The sequence below is a fragment of the Thalassophryne amazonica genome, chromosome 3 (genome assembly GCF_902500255.1).
Source record: "Thalassophryne amazonica chromosome 3, fThaAma1.1, whole genome shotgun sequence".
In the NCBI taxonomy this organism is placed as follows: Eukaryota; Metazoa; Chordata; class Actinopteri; order Batrachoidiformes; family Batrachoididae; genus Thalassophryne; species Thalassophryne amazonica.
In genome coordinates, this window is record NC_047105.1 from 21,740,393 (window position 1) to 21,756,001 (window position 15,609).

General features: G+C 40.1%; 1 protein-coding gene and 1 long non-coding RNA gene across 3 annotated transcripts in view; both read left to right on the plus strand.

The window, feature by feature from the left end:
- pcbp4 (poly(rC) binding protein 4) overlaps positions 1-7,428 on the plus strand; it is a 417,908-nt gene extending 410,480 nt beyond the window's left edge. For both annotated transcript variants that reach the window (XM_034165899.1, XM_034165900.1), the window contains one exon: positions 6,804-7,428. In XM_034165899.1, coding sequence (XP_034021790.1) covers positions 6,804-7,224 — 421 coding nt within the window. In that variant the 3' untranslated portion in view covers positions 7,225-7,428. The remainder of the gene's footprint in view (positions 1-6,803) is intronic.
- Positions 7,429-9,499: 2,071 nt separating this feature from the next.
- LOC117506397 lies at positions 9,500-15,283 on the plus strand. Its single transcript, XR_004559456.1, has 3 exons — positions 9,500-9,510; positions 13,400-13,404; positions 13,992-15,283. It is a non-coding gene; the product is annotated as an uncharacterized LOC117506397 (long non-coding RNA).
- Positions 15,284-15,609: the final 326 nt, after the last annotated feature.

Genomic DNA, 15,609 nt, shown 5'->3' on the forward strand with positions numbered 1-15,609 from the left:
TCACATTCACAGAAAAATGTAATTGGATTAGAATTTTGTATATTCCAATCTGTTACACACATGAAAATTCAGTGAGGTATGTCTTCTATAGTACATTCCAATGCTAAGGTAGAACATGCTGATCATGTATCTCCTTTTGGGCTACAATGGAAATGTGTTATTATACTTTTTGTGTTGTCCACTTTGTTGATGCACCTTTGGCAGCAATTACAGCCTCAAGTCTTCTTGAACATGATGCCCAAGCTTGCCCCACCTATCTTTGGGCAGTTTTGTTCATTCCTCTTTGCAGCACCTCTCAAGCTCCATCAGGTTGGATGGGGAGTGTCGGTGCACAGCCATTTTCAGATCTCTTCAGTGATGTTTAGTCAGATTCAGGTCTGAGCTCTGGCTGGGCCACTCAAAGACATTCACAGAGTTGTCCTGAAGCCACTCCTTTGATATCTTGGCTGTGTGCTTTGGGTCATTGTCCTGCTGAAAGATGAACCGTCATCCCAGTCTGAGGTTAAGAGCACTCTGGAGCAGGTTTTCATCCAGGATGTCTCTGTACATTGCTGCATTCATCTTTGCCTCAATCCTGACTAGTCTCCCAGTTCCTGCCACTGAAAAACATCCCCACAGTATGATGCTGACACCGCCATGCTTCACTGTAGGGATGGTGCCTGGTTTCCTCCAAACATGACACCTGGCATGCACACCAAAGATCTTTGTCTCATCAGACAAAAGAATTTTGTTTCTTGTGGTCTCAGAGTCCTTCAGGTGCCTTTTGGCAAACTCCAGGTGGGCTGCCATGTGCCTTTTACTCAGGAGTGGTTTCCGTCTGATCACTCTACCATACAGGTCTGATTGGTGGGTTGCTGCAGAGAAGGTTGTCCTTCTGGAAGGTTCTCTTCTCTCCACAGAGGAATGCTGGAGCTCTGACAGAGTGACCATCGGGTTCTTGGTCACCTCCCTGACTAAGGCCCTTCTCCCCCGATCACTCAGTTTAGATGGCGGCCAGCGCTAGGAAGAGTCCTGGTGGATCTGAACTTATTCCATTTATGGATGATGGAGGCTACTGTGCTCACTGGGACCTTCAAAGCAGCAAAAATGTTTCTGTGCCCTTCGCCAGATTTGTGTCTCGAGACAATCCTGTCTCAGAGGTCTACAGTCAATTTCTTTGACTTCATGCTTGGTTTGTGCTTTGACATCCACTGTCAACTGTGAGACCTTGTATGTAGACAGGTGTGTGTCTTTCCAAATCATGTCCAATCAACTGAATTTACCCCAGGTGGACTCCAATTAAGCTGTAGAAATCAGTGCAAACAGGATGCCCCTGAACTCTATTTTGAGCTTCGTGGCAAAGGTTGTGAATATTTATGTACATGTGATTTTCTAGTGTTCTTTCATTATTATTATTATTATTAATAATAATAATAATAATAATACATTTGCAAAAATCTTAAAAAAAAACAAACTTTTTCCCTTAGTCATTATAGGATATTGTGGGTATAATTTTGAGAAGCATTGATGAATTTCATCCAGTTTGAAATAAGGCTGCAAGATAACAAGATGTGGAAAAAGTGAAGCGATGTGAATTCTTTCCGGATGCACTTTACCAATACTTTATGGTTCCTCTTCATGGCTCTGTCGACTTCTTTTTAGCTGTGGCAACAGGCAGGTTCTCATGCGTTGATCATGCTTAAAATAACAGGTCCCAACATGGGACAGACTGCTGTGTAAAATGAGGAAAAGTTGGAATTTGTTTTCCTTTTTTTGTGGACACTGAATTTGCATTTGTTTGGGACAAAACTAACACCATGTGAAACTTGAAATAAAATCCTCTTTCAGTGTTTTTATCTTCATTGTTGAACCTAAAATTGAAGGCTACTTATTTATCTGAAATTTCAAGAAGCTTTCTCTCAGAGTAAATAACCCATTTGTCATAATGTTCAGGACTAATAAGGTTTTACCTTTGGATGTGTCAGTAACCCCACAGTCACATTAGCTACAAATGAGGGAGACAAGGAGTTGGCATTTGTTAGTTTATGGGAGTTTTCAGGGCGTGGCAGTTCATAGTTACTTGCCGTTAGTGTGCACAATGTTTAATGATCAATTATAAAGGACGTAGAAACTGACACAGTCACTGTGAGGTTTTATTCTATGCTTGACTGCTTAACAGAACCAAAGTTCGCTTGATTTGTTTCAGTACAACGTAGCACACAGTAACACTCCTGTATCGCTAGTTAGCGTGCTAACATCTCCATATAATGTCTTGTAAATCAGCTCAGCTGTATTATCTGGTTAAAAAAAACAGGGTTTTCAGATTTAAGTGTTTTGTGTGTTGTTGTTGTTTTTAACTCTCTAAAGGCCAAGTCACAGCATACAATGATTCCTGAACGAAAGGGGAAAAAAAGTAAAAAAGTCACAAATCGTCCAGAAAAGGTGGACAAATGAGCTTTTGACTTTTCCCATCACTGAACAGCCTGCAAATCAAGAGTGCAAAAGGAATGAAAGAGGAACAAAACAAAACCAAAGCTAACGTTGATCTAGACGTTTTAAATGAAACACGCCTGGAGCCAGTGCTGGAGCAGTGTGTGTCTGCATCTCTGTGTTCCAGGACTCGGCGCTGGGACAGAGCTCTGTAGCGCCTGAGTCCTGGAGAAACTGCAAAGAGAAGCGCACGATCTGACCCACTGTGGAGATCTGTGCGCATGCCGGTGGATCCACCTGCTCTGGTTGCTCATCCAGAGCAAAAGAGTTATCATCTCCTTCATCATCAGAATCTTCACTGTCTGGTTCAGACTCTAACGACACGCTGCACACTCCGTCTTGCTCCAATTAAAAACAAAAATTGAAGCACTTGCTCAACATTCATAAGATACCTCATTTTTACAAAAAAACACCACACTAACCACACAAAACATTCATCAGATGCGTCATTATTACAAAAAATCCACCACACTAACTACACATGTTAAATACTACACCAAAATATAATACACAAGCCAAACATGCCAAATATTTCTCAAATCTCTCAAATACCAAAACTCTAATCGCTGTCTGTACACCCGAAATGTGTGCATATTCAGCGTTTTTGCGTATCGTTGCATTTGTAGATTTGCTTGCAGCTGTGTATGTTTGCTTTTAATGTATGGGTTCTGTCATGTGTAGCCCGTGCCGCACTCCTGCCTTCGTTTTTTTTTTTTCTTTTCTTTTTTGCATGCGGAAATGCGCTTCCTTCTCTAAACAGTAAAGTAAATGGCACTCAGGTTTCCAGATGTACAGCGGGATGCACTGCTTCCTTGTCAGGGCTGGGAACATCAGATCACAAAGTTCAGAGTCTTTCTGTGTCCCAAAAAAAGTAGAAAATATTGCCATTTAAAGTCACAAGCAAACTTAAACTTCCCTTCTCTTGTTTCAGCAGAAGACGACAGAAGACAGGAGACAGAGAGCAATAGCACTGTCTCTCTGCCTTTTTTTCTAAACCCTGGTGTTTCTGATCAACGAGCGCTGTGGCTGTGTGATCAAGCAGTCAGTTACACGCACACGCACTGGTTTGATTACCAGTTCTGATCAGACACACACACACACACACACACATGCTTCACCTTTTCTCCAGCTGATTCACTCTGGATGAATGCATTCAGTGTTTGGATGTGCTGTAGCACATGCGCACGTACACACGCGCACAAAGGGACTGTCTCGTGCATGATTCAGCGACTGAAACGAAAATAAAAGAATGCAGCTATTCACGATCACACTGGGTTTTCAGTTTTTATATGTCACACCTCGATGGATCAAAGCTGTTCACACTTGAATGTCTGCTGCTGCTGGAACTTTTTTCACACTTCATGCTCAAAGTCACGCTTCTGTAAACTACTGCCTGGTTTGCACAAACCAAGGCACTCTGTGAGATCACCGCAGAGGACATGAAATATTACGTCCATGGCAACGAGGCTGATCGCGCTCCTGCAAAGCTCCCCCACTGCGAACAAATACGCATCATTCAAGGATCACTTGCTCAAAACTTTTGAACTGTCAGACACTGACAGGCCCAGCAGGCTCTTCTGGGCTGGAGGACAGCAAGTCCTTCAGAGTTCATGGGCAGAATGCTGCATACCGGTCGGACTTTTTGTGCAACAACACTCTCCTCAGGTGCAGTGCTGAAAGAACACCATGATCATGGACTGCCATGCGCTGGTGGAGGAGGCCAACAAATTCTTCCTGACCGGCCAGGCATGACAGCAGCTACACTCGCCCCATCACACGCAGTGGCAGAAGCCCCACACCACACACCAGCTCCGCCACGGAGGAGCTGCAGCTCTCCACCACAGCAGCACTCACAAACCAGCTTCTGCACTGTATGAAAACTTTCAGCTGGTCGAACGAAATCAAACTAAATGCTAACGTTACAACAAGTAAGTAAACGATTAAAAAAGTCAAGAACTGCAGGAAAACGAAGTACAGATGAATTGACTTTTTCTGCGGCATTTGTTCAAATTTTTTGACAGTTTAAAAATCCTGACGAGGTGCCACCTGCAGGAATGAAGCTGCGCAAAGGTTAAATGATGTCAACGAAAGTCCAGACTTCTTGTTTCGTTTGGGCTTTGTTGACTGTCGTTAAGTGCCGTGTAACTTTTAACAAAATAAATGGACTGCATTTAAAATGGACTACATTTATATAGCTTTTTTCCATCTGCTCAAAGCACTTTACACACTAATGCCTCACATTCACCCCGATGTGAGGTTGCTGCCATACAAGGCCCCCACTACACACCTACATCTATAGCCATCCCCAGTAACTGCCACACACAAGGGCCCTTAGTGATTTTCCAGTCAGGCTGGGATTTGAACCGAGGATCTTCTGGTCTCAAGCCCATTGCCTTAACCACTAGACCATCACCTCCAAATTAGAAATGAATCTGGCTGCTTGGCGCTGGACCATCTCAAGCTTAGCCTTGTCTTTAATGAGATAAGGGTCCCAGGAAGCACTTGCATACTCTAAGTGTGGCTGTACCAGTGTGAAGTATGCCTGTTCCTTCACCATAGGTGGACAAGATGACAAATTCCTCTGTAAGAAACTTAATACACCACTGGCCTTTGAGGAGATGTTCTGAATATGCTGATCCCATTTAAGGTCATGCTGGAAATCAACCCCAAGATAGGGATTGTGGGGGACATCAGTCAGCAGTTTTATTATCAATTTGATATCTAGTACTGTAAGGATGCCATTTTCGCGTAACTGATAACTTATAGTATTTGTTGATATTGAAAGTCATCCTCCATGTGTGAGACCAGTTCTCAAGAGAGGTCAAATCAGTCTGAAGCGTATGAGCATCAACTGGTGACCTAATAGGCCGATACAGGACACAGTCATCAGCAAAAAGTCGAATGGGAGATGTTATATCCTCACCTATATCATTGATGTACAATAAGAATAAGAGAGGGCCCAAGACTGTACCCTGAGGCACTCCAGAAGCAACATTGGCATCGAAAGAGCACTCACCTCCAACAACAACAGCCTGTGTGCGGTCTGCAAGCCATCTTGAGATCCAAATATTGGAAAAACCTCTTATCCCATAATAAGCGAGTTTATGGACCAAGCGATGGTGATCAACCTTGTCAAAAGCCTTGGAGAACTCAAGAAACGAAACATCTAACTGGATGGACACCGGGAGCAACTAGGGATTAAGGACCTTGCCCAAGGGCCCTTAGTGATTTTCCAGTCAGATTGGGATTTGAACCGAGGAACCTCTGGTCACAAGCCCAATGCTTTAATCACTGGACCATTACGTTGCCTAAAATATGAGGGGGAAAAAATACCAAAAAGACCTACATAGAAATACAGCTCTTTGGGAGCAAGTTGTACAGCCAGCCAAAGTCCATCACGCTGCCTCACTTGAATTGGAACTCCTTATGTTGTATTGCTCAGCATCTGCGGAGGTACTTTCTCGTATAGAGAAAAAAATGTCATGCCAGAGTATTACAGAAATAAGATGTTTTAGAGTGTTTTTCCACCACCTTGGATTATTTTGTTCACTGAGCAACAAGCTGACATCATGTTGCCTTTTTACTCAGATTGGCAGTTGTCATGTTGTATCGCTGAATATTTGCATAAAATAGACTTCTTATCTATTTTGGCACCTCCTCGCTGGCGGTATAGCGACCATTGTCTCTCGTCACTTCAAAACGACCACTCTAATTGAAAATGAATGGAAGGTTGTCGCTTTGCCTCTGTCTCTTGTAGCTAATGCTACTGTAGGTTTAGGCAGGAAATACTTAAAAACAGCCATATGTCATAAAAGGCTTAAAAGTAGCTGCAAGACTACTGTAGTTCTTTGAATGTTCCACGCTATACTTACAAAAATGTACATTGATCATAAGAGAGAATTTTGAAAGGATAAAAGTCTTTTGTGGTTATTTTCCGGCTGTTTTTTTCCAACTAGCAGTGTCTCTTCCATCCTAATAAATCTGTAATGATTTTGTTCCCTCCTCCCTAAGTCCCCTCCCAAGCCATCACCCCAACTTATACAGCACACCCCCCATCTGTACAGTGAACTCCCCTACAGCAGTGTCGCAACCTCCAGCAAAACACACCTGTCTTATGATTTGTTTTTCAGATTTCATTTATTTCATTTTTACTCTCCAGAATATCCTGTTTGTTTGTTTGTTTTTCAGTTTGGGTTTTGTTTCTTACTCTTGATTTCTTTAACATGTCTTTGATTTAACCCTCTAACCCTTCTCCATCCAAACCTCCCTCCTCCCTTACCCCCCCTCTCCTCCACCCTCCGTCCCTTCCCTCCACCTCCACCCCCCCACTCCAGTTTAGAGACAGCCAAATCCACCGCCCAGTCCTCCTCCATGCCGTCTCCCGTTGACTTGACCATGAGCTTCACCCAGCCTGCCCCCCCTGTCTCTGCCTCGTCCTCCTCCTCCTCCCCCCTGGCAGCGATGGGCGCCACACTGCCCCATGCTCCCATCCTGGGCGCTCCCTATGCCCTCCCCCTCACCAGCCTCCTGGGAGTGAAATCCATCCCCTACCTGGCACTCTCCACCCCTCCCGGTTCAGCGGTGGCGGCTGCAGCGGCAGCTATCGGGGCCCCGGTGATCCCGGGTTCCGCGGCGACATCGGCTGTTGCAGTTCCAGCCCACGCAGCAGCAGCTCTGGCATCCTACACGGCCAAGATCTCATCCTCAGCCAACGGGATGAAGAAGCCCGAGAGACAGAAGTTTGCACCGTACTGAAGAAGGCGGATTTCGTGAAGCGCGGAGGTGCATCACTGAGGTACCCTGTGGTGGTGATGATGATGATGCTAGTTTACCAGGAGGGCAGTTTCATTTCTTCTTCTCCTTCTTTCTTTTGTGACCTTTGTTCCATTTCTTTTGTCTGCTCAGAAAATGTCAAAGTGGGATGATTGGAAACATATTTCAGACATGGACTTGCTGTTATGAGCTCAAAAACATAACAGGCAAACCAAAAAGGGTTCCGCAAATGATGGCTGCCTGCTACATCGTCAGCATTTTTATTCTTAACTTGCACAAACAGACATAATTCATTCAGCTAAAGCCTGTTAACTGATCCTGCTGTCACGGCTAATCAGGGACACGATGAAGGAGGCTGTCAAATCTGCATGCCAATATGCGTCTCGGAGCCGCCACGGGAAAAATAAATTAAAGAACAAGCAGCAGATGAAAAAAGAACTCCGGTTTGCTTATTTGACCCAAAATACAAACAACCGCCATCTTCTCAGACGTTACCTCGGCTGAAAATTTCAAACATACTTTTAGACGCATTTGAAGCTTCAATGCCAACAAAGTACATAAAAAAGCATAAAAAACATTAAAGTAAGCCAAAAATATCTGATTACTCTCCGATCTGAACAAGGGTTACAGTGTGGATTATTTATAACTTTCCAGTTTCCAGCAGCGATTAAAACAAAAAACAAAAAAAAGAGGAGAAAAACACTAAAACCGTTGGACATTTTTTGTATATTTCTTTTGTAAACACAGCAATCATATGTTATATAAATCACACTGAATTCAATTATTTAGTAAGTTGAATCTTTATTGTTAATTTTGAAATAATTTTCATTTATTTTGCAGATCTGCTTCTTTTTATCTCCCATGAAATTCATAAGATGCCTTAAGAGAGGAATTCTAAGCTCGTATTTGAGTCTGTATACGTAGAGGTGACTTCAGTCATAAATCATTCATGGAAAATAAACACCAAACACCTGCTTGCTTTTGAGTTTATTCAACTCTATAATCACACCGGTGGGCATGAAGACAGTTGGGATTAAGGCAATCTGACCTACTGACACCAATAACCTTGTCCAAGACCCAAATGACTGACCTCTGGCTGACCTTGCCAGTTCTGGAATCCATTTCAGTTTGTGCCAACCCAATTTTATCCAAATTGGGCAGAAAATTTGCCAAATTCGGGGTCAACCTTCATTGGCATACCCAGTTTGGTAGCAATCGGCAAAAGGACCTGGGAGGATGAGACCAACCAACAGACACGCAAACATAACTTTGGTCCCATTGATTGACACATTTGGGAAATTTAACATTGCCTGGCCAATTTTCGAACCCACCTACAAATTTGGTGGGCATTGAGATTTTGACCCTAGTGACCTTGACCTTTTCAGGGTCACCCTTCATTCATATACAGCACCAGTCAAACGTGTGGACACACTTTCTTATTGAATTGAATGGGAAAGTGTGTCCAAACGTTTGACTGGTACCGTGTCTTGTTTGGTGGGACTCTGTCAAAGAAGCTGGGAAAGATAGGAGACCAAATTTAACTGTTCTAATAAATGTTTAACTGTTTGCCATCTTGATATGTCATTTTCTAGTCCACATGTTTTATTTAATAACAAAATAAAACCATTTTATAACTTTAAATTTTGATATTAATTGGAACTGTGTCTTTGGGCAGGTGAGTCTCTAGATTTACACAGTTTAATCAAAAGGCGATTTCTCTTTTGAAATTGTTTTATTTTAAATAATTTTTGAGGCCCAAACATGTTAAATTATTGAGTGTTTCATAATTACAAAGTAAAAGCTGGAGAACAATCATTTATAACTTTTAGCAGCAGAAATTATTTTTTGTTGTTTGTTATTATTATTATTATTTTTATTTATTTTTTTTTATTTAGAACTGTCATATTTCCTGTTGAAGATCAGTTTTGTGAAAATTAAAATGACATTTACAGTGCAGAAGATAAGTGTAAGAAATGTTCATTTGATAATAGCACCAAATTTGGTATAAATACTTATGAGAATTCCTTTTCTTCAAAAAAGTTGTTAGGCACAAGAAATAATATATGGCGGCCATTTTTCAATATGGCCAAAAAAACATACTGTAGCCTGTTTGCCCAAATGACACACATTGGCAAGCAAATGTAGGTGATTATGATACTAAATCATGAAATGTGATGCTACTAAATGCAAATGTAACATATTAAGATATGAGTCATGTTCATTTTTAAAAGTAATATTTTTTGTGAGGTGAACCTATTTTATACTGTTGTACAAGAACAGAAGCTCACAAATGTACACAAAAGGTGATTACATTTGAGACAAACAGTCATCAGTCCATGTCATTTTATTTTCTTCACACTACATAAGATTAACCCTTTAATGATCAACTCAACCGTTTGGTACAGTAGTGTTCAGAATAATAGTAGTGCTATGTGACTAAAAAGATTAATCCAGGTTTTGAGTATATTTCTTATTGTTACATGGGAAACAAGGTACCAGTAGATTCAGTCGATTCTCACAAATCCAACAAGACCAAGCATTCATGATATGCACACTCTTAAGGCTATGAAATTTGGCTATTAGTAAAAAAAAAAAAGTAGAAAAGGGGGTGTTCACAATAATAGTAGTGTGGCATTCAGTCAGTGAGTTCATCAATTTTGTGGAACAAAAAGGTGTGAATCAGGTGTCCCCTATTTAAGGATGAAGCCAGCACCTGTTGAACATGCTTTTCTCTTTGAAAGCCTGAGGAAAATGGGACATTCAAGACATTGTTCAGAAGAACAGCGTAGTTTGATTAAAAAGTTGATTGGAGAGGGGAAAACCTATACGCAGGTGCAAAAAATTATAGGCTATTCATCTACAATGATCTCCAGTGCTTTAAAATGGACAAAAAAAACAGAGACGCATGGAAGAAAACGGAAAACAACCATCAAAATGGATAGAAGAATAACCAGAATGGCAAAGGCTCACCCATTGATCAGCTCCAGGATGATCAAAGACAGTCTGGAGTTACCTGTAAGTGCTGTGACAGTTAGAAGACGCCTGTGTGAAACTAATTTATTTGCAATAATCCCCCGCAAAGTCCCTCTGTTAAATAAAAGACGTGCAGAAGAGGTTACAATTTGCAAAAGAACACATCAACTGGCCTAAAGAGAAATGGAGGAAATATTTTGTGGACTAATGAAAGTAAAATTGTTCTTTTTGGGTCCAAGGGCCACAGACAGTTTGTGAGACGACCCCCAAACTCTGAATTCAAGCCACAGTTCACAGTGAAGACGGTGAAGCATGGTGGTGCAAGCATCATGATATGGGCATGTTTCTCCTACTATGGTGTTGGGCCTATATATCGCATACCAGGTATCATGGATCAGTTTGGATATGTCAGAATACTTGAAGAGGTCATGTTGCCTTATGCTGAAGAGGTCATGTTGCCTTATGCTGAAGATGACATGCCCTTGAAATGGGTGTTTCAACAAGACAATGACCCCAAGCACACTAGAGAACGAGCAAAATCTTGGTTCCAAACCAACAAAATTAATGCCTCGCAGATGTGAAGAAATCATGAAGGTATAGTTTGGACTATCTGTGACTGAATGTTATGGAGTTATGGGGTAAAAACGGCAAGAATGGTAACAAAGGTCAGTTTCAGTTTGTACAGGGGTCAAAAGTTAAAGCTGCTCTAATTTTAATAAAAAGTGATGCAGATTATTAGTTGAGTTAATAGGGTTTTAAAAGGGAACAGTTTGTACCATCTGTCATGCTTAGTTATCATGTTACAGGGTAACATATGTCACATGTCACAGAATCCAGTGGACATTGACCTTGTTTGACCTTTACTTTGGAGACCAAGCATCCAACGCAGTCATAACTAGTCCATTTATTAATCCTATTAGCTCAACTTATAATTTGCACCACTTTGAAACAAAAAATGGAGCAACTTTATCCTCTGACCCCTGTACAAACTGAAATTGACCTTTGTTACCATTCTTGCTGTTTTTACTCCATAACTTCATAACATTCAGTCATAGATAGTCCAAACTATACATTTTTGGGATCTTTATGATCAGATAAATAATATGGTATAGTTTCCAATATGAATGGAACATCTTTTAATTTTGACCCCTGTGTAAGTCTTCGGTTGACCCCTACCTGGCTGCCTTTTGAAAATTTAAATGGCGAATCTGTTTTTTTTTTTTTTGTTTGTTTGTTTGTTTGTTTTCAAAACAGTAATGTCTAGGGAGTATTTCTGCCCATTTTGGTGCTTGTTTCCAGAAGTGAACGATTGTTACAGTTATCTGATCCACTATACAGAATTTAAGAACGAAGACATAAAAAGAGTCTAATCATAGTGATGGATTGATATCCTGATTTTCCAATAATCCCACTTTACACCTTTGAAAGTTAAAGTTCTGCTCTTTTTAAAGTTCCATTTGTATTTTTGCCCTCCACGTGTTGGGTGGATGTTTGTAGCGACTGTGTGAAGATGATGTTTGAGGTTATTTGGGCCATAATGCCTGTAAAAGCCATAGAGACTCTTCAGCTTTTCCCTCCTCATCTTGTTCATCTTTCTTCTCTCCTCTATTGTATAATCTCATATTTATTGACTAATAATCCCTCAGAGTTTCTATCACTGGTCACTAACACTGAGCTGAACCACAGCTTTTCTATACAATGATGTCTACTTGTATATGACTCATTTTATTTCATGTGTTTGAATTTTTTTTCTGTTCTTGTTGAATAATGTTTTTAAAAAACAGGATTTAAAACCTCCTTATTGTTTTATGTACATGTTTTTTCCACAATTTATTTTAAAATGTGTTGTTTAAATTATTTTTTAATTTATTAAGCCGAGTATTACATTTATAGAAAAAAAACTTTTTCTAACATGGCGGCAGGTAAATTTACAAATGTTTTTATTTTGGGTTGTGTGGACATTTGTTTGTTTCTTTACAAAATGATGATCACTGTACCCGTAATGATAATAACCAGATGTTTTTGTTTTTTGTTAGATAGACGAGTAGCGTTTTCACTTGTGAGCTCAAACCGGCCATTTTAGCACACACTGTAAATTTCTGTGCCGATTTAAAACTTGCAGCGTCCACAGAACAAACGGAGGCTGTTGCTCTGTCACTCAACTAAATTTCAGTTAAACTCAGTTCCATGTGTTTACTGTGCCAGACATTACAATCCAAAGTTTATTCATGGATTCCCAGATTTTATGCTTTACATTGTTATATAAAGAACCATTTTCACCCAAAAAAAATGCTACGTATCTAAATCATATCCTTACAAACTGTGAATGGCCACATATGCTAACATTTATCTACAGTTACCACGGAGGGTCCACTGGTCATAGGGTCCACTGGTCCCAGTACCGCTTTATATTATTTGATGGTGTATATTACAATCCCAAATTGATTTTAAAGTTGACAAATAAATGTAATACTTTCAAATAGCTAATAAACCAGATCCAGTTTTGTTTAGTTTACAAAAATAAAACATGATTCTGTTTACATACACCATTAATCACCAATAAAACATGATTCTGTTTACATACACCATTAACCACCTTTAAATGTTCTGTTGTCTATAAATCTGTTGAATTGAAAATCAACAAATAATGGTGATTCACTATAATTAAATGTTTTTTTAATTGTCAAACTTTTGTATCATTACTTAACCTACTTTAGTGCAACATATAGCCTACCATAAATGTAGAAACGACTTCAACATGCTCTCCTTAACACTAGGACTAGGACTAGTGGACCCTAGGACTAGTGAGAAGTTCCCGTTACGACTGTTAGCATATGCAAAGCTGAACACAGCTAGCATGACTGTATATGCTAACTGCATTTAACATTCACTGTAAACTGTATCTCTGTCAAATTTAACATATCAATGTACCAAAATCCAGAACTGCCTCAAAACTCAGTATGTAGGTATTATCTAGAAACCACCAACAACACAGCTGATCTGGAGGCACGACGGTCTACGTAAGGTGACAATCAGCTACACAGTTATTACATCTGGGTTGATTAATTTATATGTTTTTAATTGATTGTTCAAGAGAAACTGGTCTTTATTTTTAAGTATAGAGAATTCATTTTGCACGTTAGGGTTTCTCATTTTCTTCAAGAAATTAATGCTGGCACTCAAGAATGTGTATCAGTTTTAAAATTCATTTTTTACAGGGAGCTTTGATAGCAAAGGGGTATTGTTTGTTTGTTTTTGCAGGTGATAGCGCTTCTTACACAATAATCTGAAAACTTGGTTTTCATTGCAATTGTCATGGGGATTTTTTTTTTCTGTAAATTACTTCTGGTGTGTTATTTAATACTTGGCTATGAAGAACTGACAAATAGTGAGTTTAATTCAAGATTCGCAGTACCTCTCCATATATTTTTATCCAACTGATTTGACCTCAGCCCTCTGTGCTAACGTGTTTAGTTTAATTTCATACTAGTTGTTTTGACGATCTTTGATAGCCAAATGTGTTAGAGATTCAGAGAATTCACAGCATGAGAGTGTTGAAGATAATTTGGGTGAACATTCCCATGATGCTGCTGCTGAAGGTTGCCGAAGGCTAAAGGGACATCTGATTTTACAACAATTAATGCCCTTTGAATTGATAACTTCAACATAAAGTAATGTTCATGTATGATCAGAAACAAGATTAAACTTTTATCTGCATCATGTTGCAATCCGAAGCTATCAAATTCTGTATGGCAACAGCATTTTATCTCAGCAAGGCAAATAAATCTTTTTCCATCACATATGCCCTCAATACTCATTTTACGTTGAGTTTCTCAGCTCTCATGTAATTGTGGGGGGTTTTGTATAGTTCAAGCTGACCCTTAGCACTGTTAGCAGTTAGTTAACATACTGAATAAACATGACTTGTGAATTACATTTGCCACTCACACTAATGCTAGTTAGCTACATGTGGAAAAGTCTCCTACTTGGAACCACATCATAGTAAATTGTTAAAATGCATTTGTCACTTAAACTAATGCTAGTTACCACTTAGATAACACATTAGTAACTTAATGTTAGCTGTGGTTCATTACAGACACAAGCTCGCCATAGCTAATGCTTAGCTAAGATGTTACCAAGTCAAGTAAACACTAACTACCGATTAGGTAATGTTTCAATGACAAGTCGACTTTTCTTGTTTAAATCACTTGTACTGAGGATATTAACACAAAATGAGTTGAGCCCACCTTAAAAACTAAGATGAAACAAAGTGACAGAGCATCAGCCTACATCTATGTGTGTAGCAAGCAGTGTTTTCTCATATTATTTTAATTTTCCAAATATACTGATGCTCAGAGCGTCAGAAATCGATGCTGCATGTTTGCTTGGCCTCACTAACACCACACACACACGCACAACACACAAAGGTGATCAATTCAATTTCAATTCAATTTCAATTGTAAATCAGTAAATAAAATTAATTTGTCACAAAACGACTTTTTGCGCAGATGGAACTGGCGCACAGGCTTCGGTCTTCACTCACAGCGTGAACTCAAAGCAATATTACACACAGCTGGACGAGTAGCGACGCATTTCCGAGGAACAGCGGGGAAAGAAACGCATTGTTTGTGCGCCCAGCTGCAACAAACACGTGACATCAGCTGACAGGTCATCACTGATCTGTTCTTTTAATTTGTTTTAACGGTGATGTGGCATATTGAACAAGTTTGTTTATTTTTATAAAGTCAGGTCACTTTGAACTGTTTAATCACGTCACTCATCTGTTTCCATCTGACGTTTTACTTTTTTACTTTTTTTTCTTTTCATGCCGACTGTCCTTTTGCATGAGTTTGACTTGAATCGATGTCTATGCAAAAACATCTTGCGCTTGTCAAGTGTGCTGAAAAGAAAGACACTGGGTCTGACTCACAACACATCTGCCCTGATGAACAATTTTAATTAATTACATATATATACGAGGTCTATTAGATAATAAACCGTGCGATTGCACCAATCATGCTTGAACCCTTGTGCGCATGCGTGAGTTTTTTCACGCGTGTCGGTGACGTCATTTCCCTTTGGGCAGGCCTTAAGTGAGATGTGGTCCCGCCCTCTCTGCTGAATTCCTTTGTTTCACACGCTGCTCGAGACGGCACGCGTTGCTTTATCAAAATTTTTTCTGGACCTGTGAGGAATATCCGAGTGGACACTATTCAAGAAATTAAGCTGGTTTTCGGTGAAAAGTTTAACGGCTGATGAGAGATTATGGGGTGTTTCTGTCGCTGTAAGGACTTCCCACGCAGCGGGACATCACACAGCGCTTCCAGGCGCCGTCGTCGGCCTGTTTCGACCTGAAAATATCCTAATTTAAGGCTTAATTCACCCAGGACGTCG